Source organism: Schistosoma haematobium, chromosome 7 (genome assembly GCF_000699445.3).
Source record: "Schistosoma haematobium chromosome 7, whole genome shotgun sequence".
Taxonomy (NCBI): domain Eukaryota; kingdom Metazoa; phylum Platyhelminthes; class Trematoda; order Strigeidida; family Schistosomatidae; genus Schistosoma; species Schistosoma haematobium.
In genome coordinates, this window is record NC_067202.1 from 13,887,755 (window position 1) to 13,905,733 (window position 17,979).

A 17,979-nucleotide genomic window follows, 5' to 3' on the forward strand; every position below is an offset into this window, starting at 1 on the left:
TTTGCTTCTCATCCTTTCATTTTCGTAAACAACAGTGATGTCACGAGAATGCAATGAGTCAGACTTCCCTGGCAGTGGTTGTATGCACGTGGCCATGTGAGAGCATTTCGAGAGGGAGAGTTGACTCTCCCCACTCTCAACCGTACCAGGGCATTTGTGGGTCCGTATCTTATGGGAAAAATTATCATTTGAACAGGAATAAATCAGTTTAACATTTTAAAAAAGTGTATTTCACATGGAGATAAATCATTTTGAAACTGTATAAAAGTTTCTTTTCATCAACACAAAAATTCTGTACAAAACATAATAGTAAGAATAGTTTCTATGTACAAACAAAATAAACTGAATTTAAGAAAAATACTGATTTGAATTGTTTTCGAAAAAACTAATTTGTTTCTTTAAAATATGAAAATAGTATCTTGTCAATAATTTCTCTAGATTAAAATCTTTAGAAAATACTATATAAGATATTTTGTAAAAAAAACCGGGAAAAAAAATCTTATTTTCTCTCCAACATGTTTTTAATTTTATAATTTAAACTACTTATATAAGTAGTTAGTAGTGTAAATCTGAAAACGGAAATAAACTGATAAAGAAAATAAAATGACACATGATATTAATTCTACATTTAAAATTGAGATTTATTCATCATTTGTAAGAATGACTGTTCATAATTATGAATATTTTCATTGATATTAGCATTAGTATTATGCATAGATTGATTGTTAGTTTTATTATGTACATTATCAGGATTATTATATGGAATGACTGATGGAATTAACAAATTCGATTGATTCCAATCGGTAATAGAATTTGGATAGAAGACAGTTGAATGACTGTTATTACTATTATTACTTTGAAAATTCATTAATACAGGATTGAAATTAATATTCCATGAATTTGGTATAACAGAATTTTGATTATTCAATATTTTTTCATAACAATTACTACTACTATTATTATTAATAGTAGTATTAGAAGTAGGACTTAATAAATTCATTGGTTCATTTGATGTAACTACTGTACACTTTAACTCGTCCGATAATGATGATGATGACGATGACGATGATGATGATGATGATGATGATGATGAAGATAAGGATAATGATAGGGAATTGGTTTGATTATGTTCTGATTTATCATGACTATTTGACTCATTGACTGGTTGTTGTTGTTGTTGTTGTTCATGATGATGATGATCATGATGATGAAGAAATGAAGAAGATTGTTGACGTTGTAATTGTATTAATATTCTAGGATTAATTTGTAATGTATTCGCTATTAAATTTGTTGTATTCTGTGAAAGACCATCAGTTAAATTTAATGCCATCTCTAATGGTGTTGGAGTTTTATTCATTAATAATAATTCTGATAATGTTTTAATATAATTTTTAGCTAAACGTAATGTTTCTATTTTACTTAAACGTTGTGTTGTTGAAAATGTTGGTACATGTCGTCTTAATAATTCTAATGCATGATTTAATCCATGCATACGACTACGTTCACGTGCATTAGCTCTTATACGACGATTTTTTAAACGTGTTTCACGTTCTTTTGTTAATGGTTTCTTTTTAGGTCCACGTTTTTTAGGTTGTTTCATTGATGTTAATGTTGTATCATATAATAAATGATCTTTTGTTTCTATAGTATTTATTAAATCAATATTATTATCATTATTATTGATTTCTTTATTGATTAATTGATTTTTACTTATGGTTGAAGTTTTCATTTTGTTTTGGATAATCGATTGTTTAGCTAAAATGAAAGAAGAAAAAAAAAGAGAAGGAATGAATGAATGATAATTGTAAACAATTCAATTGATTAGTGATAATACAATTAAGACTATGTAATGATTGATTTCAAGAGGTATATCCTGGAGTTCTAGTGAGAAGCAGTGACTAGTGGAGTTCAACTGGGTCTGTTGTGAGATAGTGACCTACTGGAGACAATGGTGGATGTGTCATCATTGGATGCCAGCCAGCTCAGTAGTCTAGTAGTTAAGCGCTCGCGTGCGAGTTGAATAGGTTCCGGGTTCGAACCACGCGAGGCAGGTTCGTGGGTAAGCACTGATGAGGAGTCCCACAATAGGATGAAACGACCATTCACTGCTTCCAGGTTTTCCATAGTGGTCTAGGTTCAATTCACTCACGATCTCAACTATTGATCGTGCACAGACTATGATCAAGATTTCCAAGATGTTTTATTCTTTGAAGTGAATAGTTTTGTTTTGAATGTTTCAATGGAAGTAACAGACCCAATTTTGCAACTTTACTTAATTAAGTGTTTTAATACAACTGATTTCAGAGATATAGGTAAAATTTCTACATAAAGTTCTCTTTTTGCATATCATTGAATCGGTTTGTCTAGAACAAGAGGGTTTGATTCTATATGGAAATCCCTGAAAAATCCGGTCAACGTACCTATGTATGCGATAGGACTCAAATGTGAATAACCACTGGCAACTCAACAATGTTGTTAAAGCAAAGAGTGAACTACGATTAAACTATCTGTTTCAGTGAAAACAATACCTCTAGAAAATACTACAGTATAATACACATAACTGACAGATATATTAATAAACTGCTTAATTTTGAAAAGTCCTCCTTTTCATGAAACTTAATAGTTAATTACCTTAATTCAATGATGGATTGTCGACAGAAACTTGACTGTCTCTCTCTCTGGAGGAATTTCTTTCGATTGGCGGTAATAAACTCTACTATTAATAATTACATACAACCATATGAGACTTAATGTAGTTCAGTAGAAAAGACTGTCAGATCAACATTCCATAGCTTATATTAGGAATTGGTATTAGAAGATCATTGAAAATCATGAAACACTGGAAAGCAGTTTCGTTCTAGTATGGCCATCTACAATCTCCAATAAGACGTTTGAACCCAGTAAGGCTGCAAGATATCGTGAATTGATTAAAATTAACCATGTGAACCATTGGATGCCGAATTTACGATTTAATAATCAAAGGTTCTTCAAGAGATCTTAAGATCCGGGGTTCAGTTACCTGTGGTGGAGTTGTTGATGTACACTATCACTAGGAGCCTCATACTGGGACAAAACAGCTGTCCAGTACTTCCATGTTTTCAATGATCGTTTAACTAAGATCCGTTTATGATTTCAAGAAAACTTCAATAGACTGTAAATCGCACTGATTTTGTCGGTATGAATATTTAAGTTCAAATAAATGGAGTGAATCTACAACTTACACAATCTGACAGCTGTTTGTGTGTATGTATCCTGGTATAACCAAGATATGAACTCCTTAAAACGATTAATAAATAACTTTACTTTAAACAATCCTATTGATGAATACGAGATATATAGTATAGATTAGATGATTGAATACAGTTAGTTGATAACACCGCTCAGCAACGATTTATTCTTGACCGAGGTTATTAGTAGCACAAATATAACGTTTATTAAAGAAGCATTGAATCTCCTCAAATAATTGAACTCATAAACATTCATTTATATAACACCTTGTATCAAGTTACGTGATTGATGTTAGTCAATAGGTAATACTTATCAGTAATGTGTACTTGTAATTTTAAAAGAACTAATTCCCATTACCCATTTCTACAGTTTGAAAAGTTACTGTTAAATCAATCAAATCTCCTTGTAAGATCTTCAAACACCATCTAATGTCTCAGCATAGTGCACGTGATGTCGAGCTACTTAGACTATTGACCACATTACAACTTAACTGACAACATTCATTTAGTACCAAAAAAACGACTAGACATATATTAAATTGGTAATACTCTCGTGTGAAATTGAATTCTTCTTTGTACTTGAAGAGAAAAAATATTAAATTTTTTGGTCTTTCATTAAAACTTGTTATCAGTTATAAGTAAAGATAGACAATGGCTAGCAGTGGAACTCAGGACGCACGTTTCTTGCTATTTGGGACTCGTCAGTTGAATGTACCTACATCGCAGCGTTTATGTTCACTCTGAGACTCGAACCCAGTACCACTCGCTTCAAACGCCATCGCATTATCCACTTAGTTATTTAGTCCTGATGGCCACTAGCTTGCATAATGGGACGAAGTTTAAATTGACTTGGTATTGTTTACTTGAATATTCCCATTGATGTTTAGCACTGTAACTGATCAGTCTGTTATTGGCATACTGTGCGTATTGCCTCTATATTGCCTAAATTCACAAGCATTATAGGCAAAGATGGATAATGATTAGCACGTTTCTTGTTATTTGGGACTCGTCAGTTGGATGTACCTACATCGCAGAGTTGATGTTCACTCTCGGACTCGAACTCAATACCACTAACTTTAAACGACATCACATCAACATTAGCTCTGGGATGTAGATGTATCCAGGTGACTCATCCCAAATAGGACAAAATACACATCCTGGATTCCATTACTAGCCAACATTCATCTTTGCTTATAACATTTGTGAATTAAAGCAATATCAAGGAAATCCTCACAAGGTGCACATATACCAAGAAGAGATGAATTCATTACAGTTCTAAACATCACTAATAAGATTCAAATAACACAATAGCAATTGAATTGGTTATCAGTCAGTTTTCCACGGTAGAACAAAAGTAACAAAATGACTTCAAATCTATTCCGATCAAATTTTCTAATACAATATATATATATATATATATATATATATATATATCTTTGTATTCAAAATCAAAATTGACATGTGTTTTACATTGACCAGTAATGATGACTTGAGGCCTTAACCTCATCCATCCATTGACTTAACATACATTCAATTATACATATACAATGGTTAACTACACTTTAACCATACTTCACTCATCTTCATTTGACTTGAATTATTTTATTCATATTTAGAAATGAGGTGAATATTTTCAAAGTTTTATTCTCTATGTAGATCAAACCCCTTTTTTTTTCTATTTTGTTACTTATTAGTTTACCATAATAAAAAATTTAAAAAAAAAAATAATTTAAGACATGGTAGTAAATTCATGAACAGATGTCTATGAATTTCATCTAATAAGTGAGTTGTGCTCATAGTCACTACTCTCACCCCTACCCCCTCTCTATTTCTCTTTCCCTTTCCCTCTCCCTCACCCTCTCTCTTTCACGCACACACACACAGACATAACACACCTTTCAAATATAAATCATTCTTATATTCAGTCTGGATCAAAATGAAGTTTCAGTTTGATTTCTTTTATTTTTTTTTTGTTGTTGTTATTTATTGTGTAGATCAGACAGAAGAAGAGGAAGAAAAAGGAAAAAGAAAAGGAAAGAATGAAAGAAATGAGTATAACACAAAAGAAGCCCATAAGAAAAAAGAAAAAAAAGAAAACACATTATTGATAATTTTTTTCTTCTTCAATAATAGTGTTATCAGTATTTATTGTCGTGTATTATTCATAGAATATAGATAGATAGATAAGTTAAGCTGGCATGACGAGTGATCAGCAATGTGGACAAAAGAAAAGGGAAGTTCATTGAAAAACAAAAGGGGGAGGGGAATAGTTTGTATTCTCGTTGAAACTTGTTTGTTTGTTTGTTTGTTTCTATTTTGTACGATTACAGTTTGTCTGATAATGATTTGTTCACTTCAGTCTAACTATTTTCTTGATTTTGTTAGAAAGTTATTACACTGATTGAAATCATGAGTCAATTGAAGCTAGACCACCACCACCACTAGAAGTGCGCACTGCTGAGGAGTCCCATACTAAGACTAAACGACCGTCCAGTGCTTCCAGGTTTTTCATTGTGTTCTATCTTCAATTGACTCATGATTTCAATCAGAGAAATTTCTAAAATCTCTACAAAAAAACCCTACTGATAAAAAGTTATTATTCAATGAAGTAACATCAGTGGATGCAGTCTCATAATTAGGTGATGACCAGAAGTCATTTCATTCATCTCTCAAGATAGTAGAGATCATGTACACTGGTGATTTGTAGTTATTCTTTCTTTACCTTCTAGATGAACCCTTTGTGTCTAATATACCAGCTCACTTTTCATTTTCTCATTTTCTCGAATAGTATCCCTATTTTGTGAAGTCAGTGAGTAGGATTTCTATGACAGAACTATAAAAACATGGACATGTGATAAAATTTTGAGTGAGAGAGTGAACTTTCTTTGATTCTCTTTTGTACCAGGGTATTTTGGGCCTCATAAGAATAGATAATGCTCTATAATTAAGCATTATAATCCTTTATATTTAAACCGAAACATGTATAAGCCAATGTGTCTTTAAGTTATGTATGATCTCTAAGTTTAAATTTATAACATTTTGAAAATAATTGATTATTTACTCTCTTCATCTAATGGACAACCGTGAAGTGATAACTGCCCTCATACCTCTAACAGCACTTAAAATCACTGTATTCATAATCATCTAACGGTTTACATCCCAGATCCATCTTCGTCAGACAACTTTCAAAAACCAGAAAGCATTGGATTTCCATTTTGTCCTAAAATAGAACTCCTCATCCATGAACCTACCACAAGGGATCTAACCTTGAATCTTCAAGTTTCGAGTAGAGCGTTTAATCTTTAGACCACAAACAATAATTATTTAGCTTGGGTTCATTTAGTGTACACGATTCACGAGGGTCATCGGTATGAATGAATCCACACTATTGCAATACTAGTACAAGGATTTCTTATCATACACTCCTCTCATTAGTATATCACTAGATAGTAACTAATGTTAAGTAAACTAAACATTAATAAGTTGACAGTTCCCATCTACGATTTTGCAACCGAGAATCGAACGCAGAACTGTCAGTCTTCCGAGTGAACTCTTAACCTCTAGATCACTTAGTCGGGATCCAATAATGTCCAAGTCCGATTTCAGTCAATCCAAAATATTTCTCTACCTTTTTCCGATTATCTTCATTGGATATCTTCATCACATTAGACACGTCTAATCGCCACTGGTTACAGCTTCTCACTAGAACTCTGAAATTTTTCCTCTCAAAGCTAATGACTAGTGAGTACATAATAATTTTTCGAGACAACTACATGGAAGCAATTCTCATTAAAATCCATATATATATATCAACAAAAACTCATCAACAAGGGGAACATTCAAACCCTTACTGATACTGACAGATGTGAGTATTGTCTAGACAAATTTCTAATCAGAATAGATAGATTTTATCCATCTTATGATGATTAGTACAATTTCTCTCAAATCCAGATATTTTACATTTACATAGTACTTAGAATTTACATGAAGCTTATGATAAGTAATCAAACCGGATTATGGTTCATATGAATTGGAAATGGGAAAGAAAGTGCGAGAGAGAGGTGGAGAGGGAGGAAGGTGAGGAAGACAAACAAACACACATATCTAATCATGTGAAGGAAAATGACTTTCATACTCAATGTGTATAAAACCAGGTGTCTTTAAAATCAGACACACACACATTAATGATGAGCACATGTAAAAATACACAAACACCAACCACCACTACACCACCCCACCCGTACACACGCCCATTTACACACATTCACAAAAAAGCGAACAAGTTGAAAAAAGGAAACATTCCAAGAAGCGACCTAATTTGAGTCCATCTTCAACTGATAATTGATGAAGATCGTTAAATTAAAAAAATATAGATATATAGCTTGATAGGAGAAAGTAGAAAAATGAATTATTAATGTAAAATAGTATCGTAATGTAATGCTTCCACATCTCCCTTCCTAAATCCAGTAGTTTGTCTCAACTTTGTCAATATATTAATTGAGTAGTAGATAAGACGACATACTAGTTACTTAAATGTTTTCTGTGATAATGGTTTTTACTATTAGAGAGAAAAAATCGATAATATTTCGGTGTTTATTATCACGGATAATAAAATTAAGTAAATTGTTTGAATTGATAAAATGAACAAGATGTATATCCTGAAGTTCTAGTGAGAAGCAGTGACCAGTGGAGTTCAACCGGGTCTGTCGTGAGATAGTACCTTACTGATGACAATGGTGGATGTGTCGCTCAATTTCGTCGATTAGTTGAAGTTAGACATTTACACAGTTGGATGCCTGCCAGCTCAGTGGTCTAGTGGTTAAGCGCTTGCGCGCGAGGCCGATAGGTGCTGGGTTCGAGTTCCACGAGGCAGGATCGTGGATGCGCACTGCTGAGGAGTCCTACAATAGGATGAAACGGCCGTCCAGTGCTTCCAGGTTTTCCATAGTGGTCTGGCTTCGATTGACTCATGATCTCAACAATTGAAAATGAACAATATTACCACTTTTTCTTCCGGTTACACTTAGGTAAATAGAAAATATTCAAGAAACAATACAACATAAGATGATACTAAATTCAAATCCCTATTGCGGAGTCATGGATGGGTATTGTCACTGAGATGTCCCATACTAGAACGAAATAGCTGTCTAGTACTCCTAAGTTTTTAATGGTTATCTAACTTTGATCGATTTGTGATCTCAATCAAATGAAGTATGTTGAAACAATTGTGACTGGGTTTATTCACAAAGTTTTTTATGTTCATCTAAATGTGTTGTATTTGGTACTCTCAGTCATTTTCTTGTAATATTTAGTGGAGGGGAGGGGCTACATGAATATGTTCAGTAGAATGCAACCCAACATCATGAATAAAAAACACAAATGTAGTAAGTGTCAAGGCTTAAAATGTAATCTTTCATAAAAATTACATTCTGACATGCAATGTTTATTCACTAAATGAACGGAAAAGTGATCGAAAGAGCTGGATGTAACACAGATATTGAACATTCAAAACGTTGCACATAACGTTGACCATTTTATTCAATATCAACCTTATTACAGTTATAACTATGCACATCCTTTTTATGTGTCAATGTTTCTATGGTGTGATTTTAACAAAACATCATTCTTAATTCAAATGAAATATATACGATTTTTAAGTTACTTTTAGTGAAATTGTGGGTCAGTGATTAAGATGTTCAACTTTCAGTCTCTTAGTTTCATATTCGAACCACCCTCTACTTACTTACTTACGCTTGTTACCTCTTGTGGAGGAGCATAGACCACCCGCCAGCACTCTCCATTCAACCCTGCTCTAGACAATCATTTCCAGTTCTTTCATGTCTGCTTACAATTGTCGACAGTGTGTTCTTCGACCCTCCTCTTTTCCCTTCAGAATACATAGTTAGACCTTGCTTCGTGATGAAGTTTGGTGATTTCCCTGATGTTTATCCTATCCACTTCCAACATTTTTTCCTAAATACCTCTTCAACTGGAAGTTGGTTTTTTCTCTCCCACAGTAAGCTGTTGCTGATAGTATTCAGTGAACGAACATTAAGCATCCTACGTAAATAATTGTTTAGGAATACTTGTACTTTTTTATTATGGTTGTAGTAGTCCTCGAAATTTCAGCTCCCTACAGTAGGACTAACTATCTTGACGTTCATATTGAAGATTCTCACTTTGATATTGATTGACAATTGTTTTGAGTTGCATATGTTGTTCAACTGTAGGAATACTAACATTGATTTGCCAATCCTGCCTCTACGTCTGCATCCTATTCTCCTTGTTCATCGGTGATGCTGTACAGCTGCGTGAAGGATTCCACATCTTCCAGAGTTTCTCCATCAAGTTTGATTGGGTTGGTGTTCTCCATGTTGTATTTGAGGATCTTGCTTCTACCTTTGCGTATATTGAAGCCCACTGATGAAGAGACTGATGCAATACTAGTTGTCTTCATTTGCATTTATTCGTGTGTACTAGATAGAAAGGCCAGGTCATCTACAAAGTCCAAACTCTAAGACCATGATTAGATTTGACTAATAAATAGTGTAAGAAATTTGTGGAGATTGTTAAATTTCACTGTATACAACACGAACTGATTTGTAAACTAGTTATTAATAAATAGATATGATCAATGGAAATAGTTACCCACTAACAACAGATAATTGTGTAATGTCGCGAACTGATTGAGATTAAAGCTCTTATCACTTAACCACATGATCCTAGAGTTCAATCCCCCTATAATGGTGTCTGTGGATGTATACTGTCACTAAGAAGTCTGACATTAGGATGAAACAGTTGTTCAGTGCTTCCTGATTTTTTTCAATGATCATTTAATTAAGATTATTTCATGATGTCAATTATGGATATTTAACATTTACGAAATCTTCAAACCATATCCCCATCTGCATATTAATGATAACTTAGTTGTTGATTATCCAAAGTGTAACGTTTCTAATCTTAACAACAATAGTGAAATAAAAATTAATGCATGGAAGTAAATCTACAATAAATTACTGATCACTAAGACCATTTTTTTCTCATTTTGTTTTCCGTGCAGGTAGGGGGTGATAATGGCAAGAGGGGAGAATACAAGTAAAGTTATGGAAATGCATTAGAGATAAGAATATAACTGAATATGAACTACTCATGTTTTAGGATTCACATTTTCTAACTACAATAAATAAACGATAAAAATTTGTTACATATTCTCAAATATAGTTGCTATGTTTGTGTATTGTTGTTATTATCATAGGGGGTTTTGTTAAATGCTTATGAGGTAGCCTGTAGAAAGTTTGTTGATTTATTATAGAGGAGAATCGATACATAAAACTATAGATTATTTCTGTTGATCACAAGCATCTTTTTTAAATAGAGCTAAATGATGGCTAGCAATAGAATCCACGACTCATGTTTTACTGTGTTTACAACTTGTCAGATGAATATAGTTGCATCCTGGAATTGATGTTCACACCAGGACTCGAATTCAGTACCTTTCAATTCAAACACTGAACATAGCCATTAGATTGTGCAATGAAGAGAATTTGTACTGGTTATATGAGTTTCACCTCTGATGTTTTGTACATAATTGATCAGTCTATCGATCTAATGATATATTCAGACTATCTGAATGACATAATGCACAATTATCATGAAAACCAATGGTTGAAAATGTTGAATGACATGACTCAGAATCGTTTACAATGGCATAAATACATTCATTCTTTGTCTAGCCTTCTAATACCACGGATTTAATTTTGTTTGGACTGATAGTCTATAAGTTTAAACTTTTCTACTACTTACACTACTACTTCGGTGTATGCTACTTATGTCGACATAAGTAGTATAAAACACCAATCCGAATTGAAGAAAATGGAAACAGGGTAATTGTCATAGAAATGAAGGAACGACGTAGTTCCAGAAAATTGATGAAGGATTCGCACATGAAGTATTGAATGTATGGTTTTCACATTTTACAAAAGAACTCTGTAATTCTTCACCTGAGTACTCGTTCATTACACTACTTTTTACTGTTCTGGAATATGACATGATGATCTCATTCCATTTATGCTCATTTTAATACCACAACTTAAATTGTTGGGTATATGTTCCAAATTCTACGTTGTATATTAAATTAGATTCTGATAATGTGTACATTTGATTTAAAAAAAGACAATCTCATTTTTCTTTTAAACTATTTATTTAGTATCAGAATGAGTATTTGTGGAGATTGTCGTGATTTTAATGATCGAATTCATGAGTCAATCTAAGCTAGACCATCATGGAAAATCTGGAAACACTGAACGGCAGTTTCGTCCTAGTTTGGGAATCCTGAGCAGTGCACATCCATGAACTCCTAACCTCTAGACCATTGAGTTGGTATTGAACCGACAGACAATAGATGAAGGGTTGTGAAAGATCATGGATCAATTGAAATTAGACATTAACACCGTTGGATGTCGGCCGGCTCAGTGGTCTAGAGGTTAAGAGTTCGATACCTGAGTGCGGGATCGTGGATGCGCACTACTCAGGAGTCTCAAACTAGGACGAAACTGCCGTTCAGCGTTTCCAGGTTTTCAATGTTGGTCTAGCTCAGATTGACTCTTGAATTCAATGATTTATTTTTAACAAAGCATATAGCAAACTTGTTATGAAGTTTACACATAAGAGATAAGCTCCATAGTTGTCGATTTTTTAAAATCATACTCTGAGGAAAAACATTATTCTAAGGATGATGAACACTTGATAGCTACACACATACACGAAAAAAAATTCGTCGAACTATGATTCATTGGATACTTGCTTTCTTTGTATCCGAAAAAAAACTTTTACAAATCAGCCTGAAATCTTAATTTCAAAAGATTTCAGTAAAGTCGAATGGTGACTATCAATGGATTAGACGACACAAGTTTCGTTCTGTTTACGATTCGTCAAATAGATGTTCATGTATGCCAGTGTTAATGCACTTATTGAAACCCGAACTTAGAAGCTCGATTAAGTATCTCAGTGGATAACACGATAAAATGTGCCTGGTCCGAGTTATAGTGTGGAAAATCAATCAAAAAATGGGATGTGGCAAATCTATCTAACTTACAAGTCCCAAATAAAACGAAACATACACCCTGTATACCATTGTTAGTCATTATCAAACTTAATAAATAGTATTTCATTGAAATCATAAACCGATCAATGTTAGACCACCATTGAAAACCTGGAAGCACTGGATGACTGTTTCGTCCTAATATGAGACTCCTTAGCGATGCATATCCACAATTTCATACGCGGGTTTCAAACCCAGGACCTTCGGTCTCGTGCGAACGCATAACATCCGAACTATTGAGTTGGCATTCAGCCAATCAGCTAAATTGAAATAATGATGACTAAATTAATACAACGAGATGATTCACTCATTATATACCGAAAATCTAAAGTAATAATTTGGGATCTTTAACACATGAATAACGGGAAAATACAAACACTTGACTGAATGATATAAGTCGTGGATGTACATTGCTGAGGAGACCTATGCTAGGATGAAACAGTTGTTCATTGCTCTCAAGTTATTCATATTAGTATAACTAATATCAGTTCATGATTGAAACTATGAAACTTCTATAATTTCTATAAAACTCTCTATATTACTAACTTAGTAGTTATTATTTCTTTATGTCTATAAATCTGAGTGACTAATGTTACTCTATTGTTTCTTCATATACAACAAGTATGCCGTATTTTCGGCCATTTCCCTTATTCATTTAACTAGTAAGCACTACCTAGCAGAGTGTATAATTCTTATTTATTAAAGATTTCATTTCAAACATTTACAATAATTGATTGATCTATAGAATTTGATCTACATTTTACATCCGGTGATATCCCTGCATTAATATGAACATGGTGGATAGTTGTAGATGACATCAAATACTTAGATTCAATACTCGTTGGATTAAATGAACACAAAATTATATTTCACTGGTTGAAATCATGAGTCAGTTGAAGCTAGACCACCATGGGAAACCTGGAAGCACTGGACGGCCGTTTCACCCTAGTATGGGACTCCTCAGCATTATATAAAAATTCTCGAACATGACACGTTATTTTGAACATTAAAAACTTATCAGTTAACCTGGGTCTAAATCAATATAACACTATTATGTTATCACTGATCTTATTGTAGTAATAAAATCAGTCAATTACATTTGATAGATCGAATGATTAAACACACGCTCAATCTAACTACGCATATATGTATGCAGAAACATACAATAACACACACACACACACGAATACATTCGAAATAATATATTTCCTTATTATTTAGCAATTAATTTATAAGTTAATAGTTGAATTCATGACCTGAAAGCACTGGACGGTCGCTTCGTATTGGTATGGGACTCCTCAGTAGTGAGGATCCACGATCCCGCCTCACGAGATTTGAACCCAGCGCCTATCGCGAGCGCTTATATATATTGTGCACACCAGGTTTCTTGGTACCTGTGTGACTTCAATTGGGATTGAGTTGTGCTCTTTAAATACAAGTGTAAAAGACTGGATAGTGTCTGGTTCTCATGAACACCAATGTAAAATCAACCGTCTGTAAGGTAGCTTCATAATTCGTTGATCAAAAATAGTTTCATCTAGACACATTGAGCACATATTTCGATCACACTCAAGTCAGTCACCGTTTAGAATATTTCTTATAGACATACTCTAAAAATCTACCGTTACAGATAACAAAAATGCCACAGTCGTGTTCATTTCACTCTCTGAAAACACACAAAACACTAACTAATTATGACAAACTCTAATGTGCATATTCGCTTATAGAATGATAAATCAACTGAACGCATCATAGTTCCGATTCATCTCATTATAAATAAGATAGTGAGATACTGTCAAACTAACTGATTCCATATCTTATTCGATACACATCGGACTTGTGATCAACAAACTGACAATTTTATAATGCAAAATACTGTTGTACACTCGAATGAACAACAACACTGAACACAACACGTGACAACATACAAAGAAACATTCACCACTTCATACCACCATCCAACAAGTGACAACAGATCACGAGAATATCGTACTCTTCAATCCCCTGAGTAAACACAGAATGTTTGATCACAATTGCATTATGATACGTGTATACATCACTGTGTGTTTCTAACTCTCCTTCCACGTAAACACTTTACACAATAACAGTATCAACATTCAAACAAATAGTGAGTGGTCAATATGTTGATTATCAGGTAAGTGGGAGGGTGAGGGTGGTCTGTAAGCAATATCAACAAGTTGGAAACTAATCAATTGACGATAATATGTTGCTTGACAAACACTCAATCCATGTATAATCAATTTGTGGATATCGAACATTGTCACATTCACATAGTTCATCTACACGATAAAAGGAACAAATAAACTGGATTGATGAACACTGGTCAATTTGTTTATTTAAACAATCACATGAGGTTGGAGATTAGAGGAAGAACAGTAAGAACACAAACACCATGGCAACTGGATTCGATGATATGTTCAATCATATTTGCCCATATATTCATCATGTCAGTTTATTGAGACTCTCGTTCTCCGAATTGTGTTCATTCTGTAGAGGTTGACAGTCTTTGAAACAAGGAAGTACAGAACATTTGTTACATTACTCATATGATTAGATCGTTGATTAGTGTATATCCTTGAGAAGTCGTGACTAGTGGAATTCAAACGAGTCAAGTGTGAGACAATGACTCACTTGATTCAATGAAACATGGTAGAGCATTGTCACAAATTGATTGTAGTTAGATTTGCATAACACACTTTCATTGGACTAGTTACTTCAGAGTTTCAAGATCGATAATATTTATGGTTGATTATGACGATGACTATTATTACATAACTACAATACAATGGAAAAAGCACCGACACCATGAATGAACCGATTTTGCAAAAGTAGATTGAAGAATACCCAAGTACATCTCAGAGGAAGACGAAGATGAACTGTAACTCGTCAATTGTAGGTAATTATAGAAATTAACTAGTATGTGGGTGGAGTATTCACATGCACACATTCACACAGCAAACAGTAATTCCACATTTGGGAAAATCAATCGAATACATCCAAATATTCATTTTCTATTTATCTATATCTGTTTTTAAAGTTTCGACTGGTTTGACATCTTCCTTTTCAACGGTATTTTAATCAACCGTGAACGACAGCGGTTGATAGTTAACTTCGAAACCAGTCGGAAATCCTATCGAAATAATCATTCACAAAAGAAAATCCAACAATATTTCCCATTCATATCCAACTTCATTTATAAATGTTCTTTTCTGATTTCATTATGATTTAAACCTTTGACAATAGTGGTTAAAATCATGAAAGTAATTTTGTGATTTATTGGGGTATTCAGTGCGCACATGTCGTCATATTTAAGATTCTTCAGCTGCATAGTCCTGCATCCATGTTCAGATGTCCCAATCGAGACCAAAAACCAGTAGGTATGGCTTCAAAATTCACTGCGTTATCCGTGGAACTGATAACCGCCAATGGATCGGAATTTGATTTGTAAGTATTCGGTTATCCCTATTGTTTTCGTTAGGGACTACAAAAATTCAACTTTCTTAAAAATAAGTTGGCGATCAAATTACAATAGCGAAGTAATCTGCGTATTATCCATATGTATCGATGTTGACCGATCAGTTGCAGTCCATAATATAAACAACGAAAAACCAAAAACGTCTGTAAATTAGATAGTTGGAATGATATTATGACTAAGTACGTCCTATCAATAACCATCTCTCACAGATAATTAAAGTAGTCATTCTAATCCAGACTACCATTTGATCCAAATTTCCAGAAGTAACAAGGATGAAATTAAATGCATCTTGTGACTTCCGAAAGTTGAATATTCAAGAAAAACCGTTTTGATTTGCCAAATGTACACAAATATTCTAGTCGAATTCCTTAACTCAGTGGTTGGTGTCACCTCTATTTTTACTATCTCCATTTAAATTGCCACCGAAATGTAAGTTTCTATGATGATGGTTTGAATCTATGGCTAATGAAGTTTAGATCAAAATAGGATTTTTTAAAATTGAGTATCATCATATATTGTGGTTCTATATTTCACATTTGAATACCGTTGTCAAAAACGATTACTCTCAAATAATTACACACCACACAATGAGAAACTGAGGTTGTGTAGTGATAGATGAAGGGAGGTGAGTATGATTAAGAGAATATAATTAAACGAAAGAAGGAAAATTACAAAAGGTTTATGACATTGGATTTTATTACGGGCGGCCAAATCTGATAACATTTGAAATGACTGAGTTATATTATCTGTAAGACCGCAGCCAGATAATCGTGAAAAACCGATAGATTCTAGTTCTGTACAGTTTTCTTAGAACAGGCCTGTACTAAAAATGTCACACTTTATCTTCTTCCATAGTTTTTCATATCCGTCTAGAAAACTTTTCAATCACGTAGTTAATATATTACAAATCTCTGACGAAAAGCTACAACTAATTATTTTCCTTGAGTTCTTTGATCATGCCTCAAGATTAACACAACCATTACTAATACAACTTTTTTAGCTCACTTCACACTTCACTGCATATATATATATATATATATATATATATATATATATATATATAAACAGTCAGACATTCAAATCAAAACAATATGACTTACGAGTTTTAACAGAGTTTCTTGTTTTCTTCCCAGTTTTATTATTAATACTGGGATTAACAATGTTTAAACTATTAAAGCTATCCTCATGTATATTAACGGGATTAATAATATCACCATTATTATTATTATTATTACTAATTTCATGATAAGTTGGAAGTTTTGTATTGATTAACAATTTATCATTCAGTTTTGCTTTAACATTCTCATTGTGATGTTGATGTTGATGATGATCGAATTCGGTATTGATTTGTTCCGGTGGGAAATTAATCAAATGTGGTGAATAATATGAAGAAGCATTATTGAAATTTAATGATGTCGGTGAAAGGCATATAGTATTATTATTATTATTATGATTATGGTTATGATTATGATTAGTTGTATTATTATTGATAAAGAAATTATTGTTCAGGTCTGAGTTTGTTAAATATTCCATAGTTATTATGAATCACTTTCAGTACATATAAATTAATATATAAAAACTTATCACAAAGTGTTATGAATCTATGAATGTTCAAGGTATAATAATAAATAACTGGGAAAAATTAATCTTTAATTTCATTAATTAATTGGCGCGTTTAAAATAAACCAATCAGAAAAATGTAATCTGTGTTTGTTTGTTATTGAATAATTCTTAACCAATAAGAAATTAGATTCGGCCGTCATAAATTAACCAATGGTGAAAAAGAAAACGATTAACAACCCCCTTTGTAAAATTCACTAACAGTCTTAAACAATAATGGGAAGATTTAAGTAAAACAATATCAAGTGATAAATAAATAGTATATTTGTAGATATCCTAATCAGTAGAAACATTAGATTTTCTAATGTTTCGTAACTCAATGTAAGCCACTTCTTCAGAGAATAATTTATTTGAAATGATTAGGTCAAACCTTGGTAATGATACCTACAAATACCAAATGAATTTAAACTTCACCTCATTGTACAAGTAAGTGACTATCAAGACTCAGTAGTTAAGTGGATAACGCGATGGAGTTTGATGCGAACGGTACTAGATTCTAGTACCAAAATGAACATCAACTTTGAGATACAGGTATA

At 33.1% G+C, this 17,979-nt stretch overlaps 1 protein-coding gene across 1 annotated transcript; it reads right to left on the reverse strand.

Annotated features, from left to right (window-relative positions):
• Positions 1 to 628: 628 nt before the first annotated feature.
• MS3_00009650 (uncharacterized protein) lies at positions 629 to 17,356 on the reverse strand (the record flags this gene model as incomplete). The annotated part of the gene is made up of 2 exons (XM_035731268.1): positions 629 to 1,755; positions 16,924 to 17,356. 2 exons carry the CDS (start codon positions 17,354 to 17,356, stop codon positions 629 to 631), a joined length of 1,560 nt encoding a protein of 519 aa, XP_035588124.1.
• Positions 17,357 to 17,979: the final 623 nt, after the last annotated feature.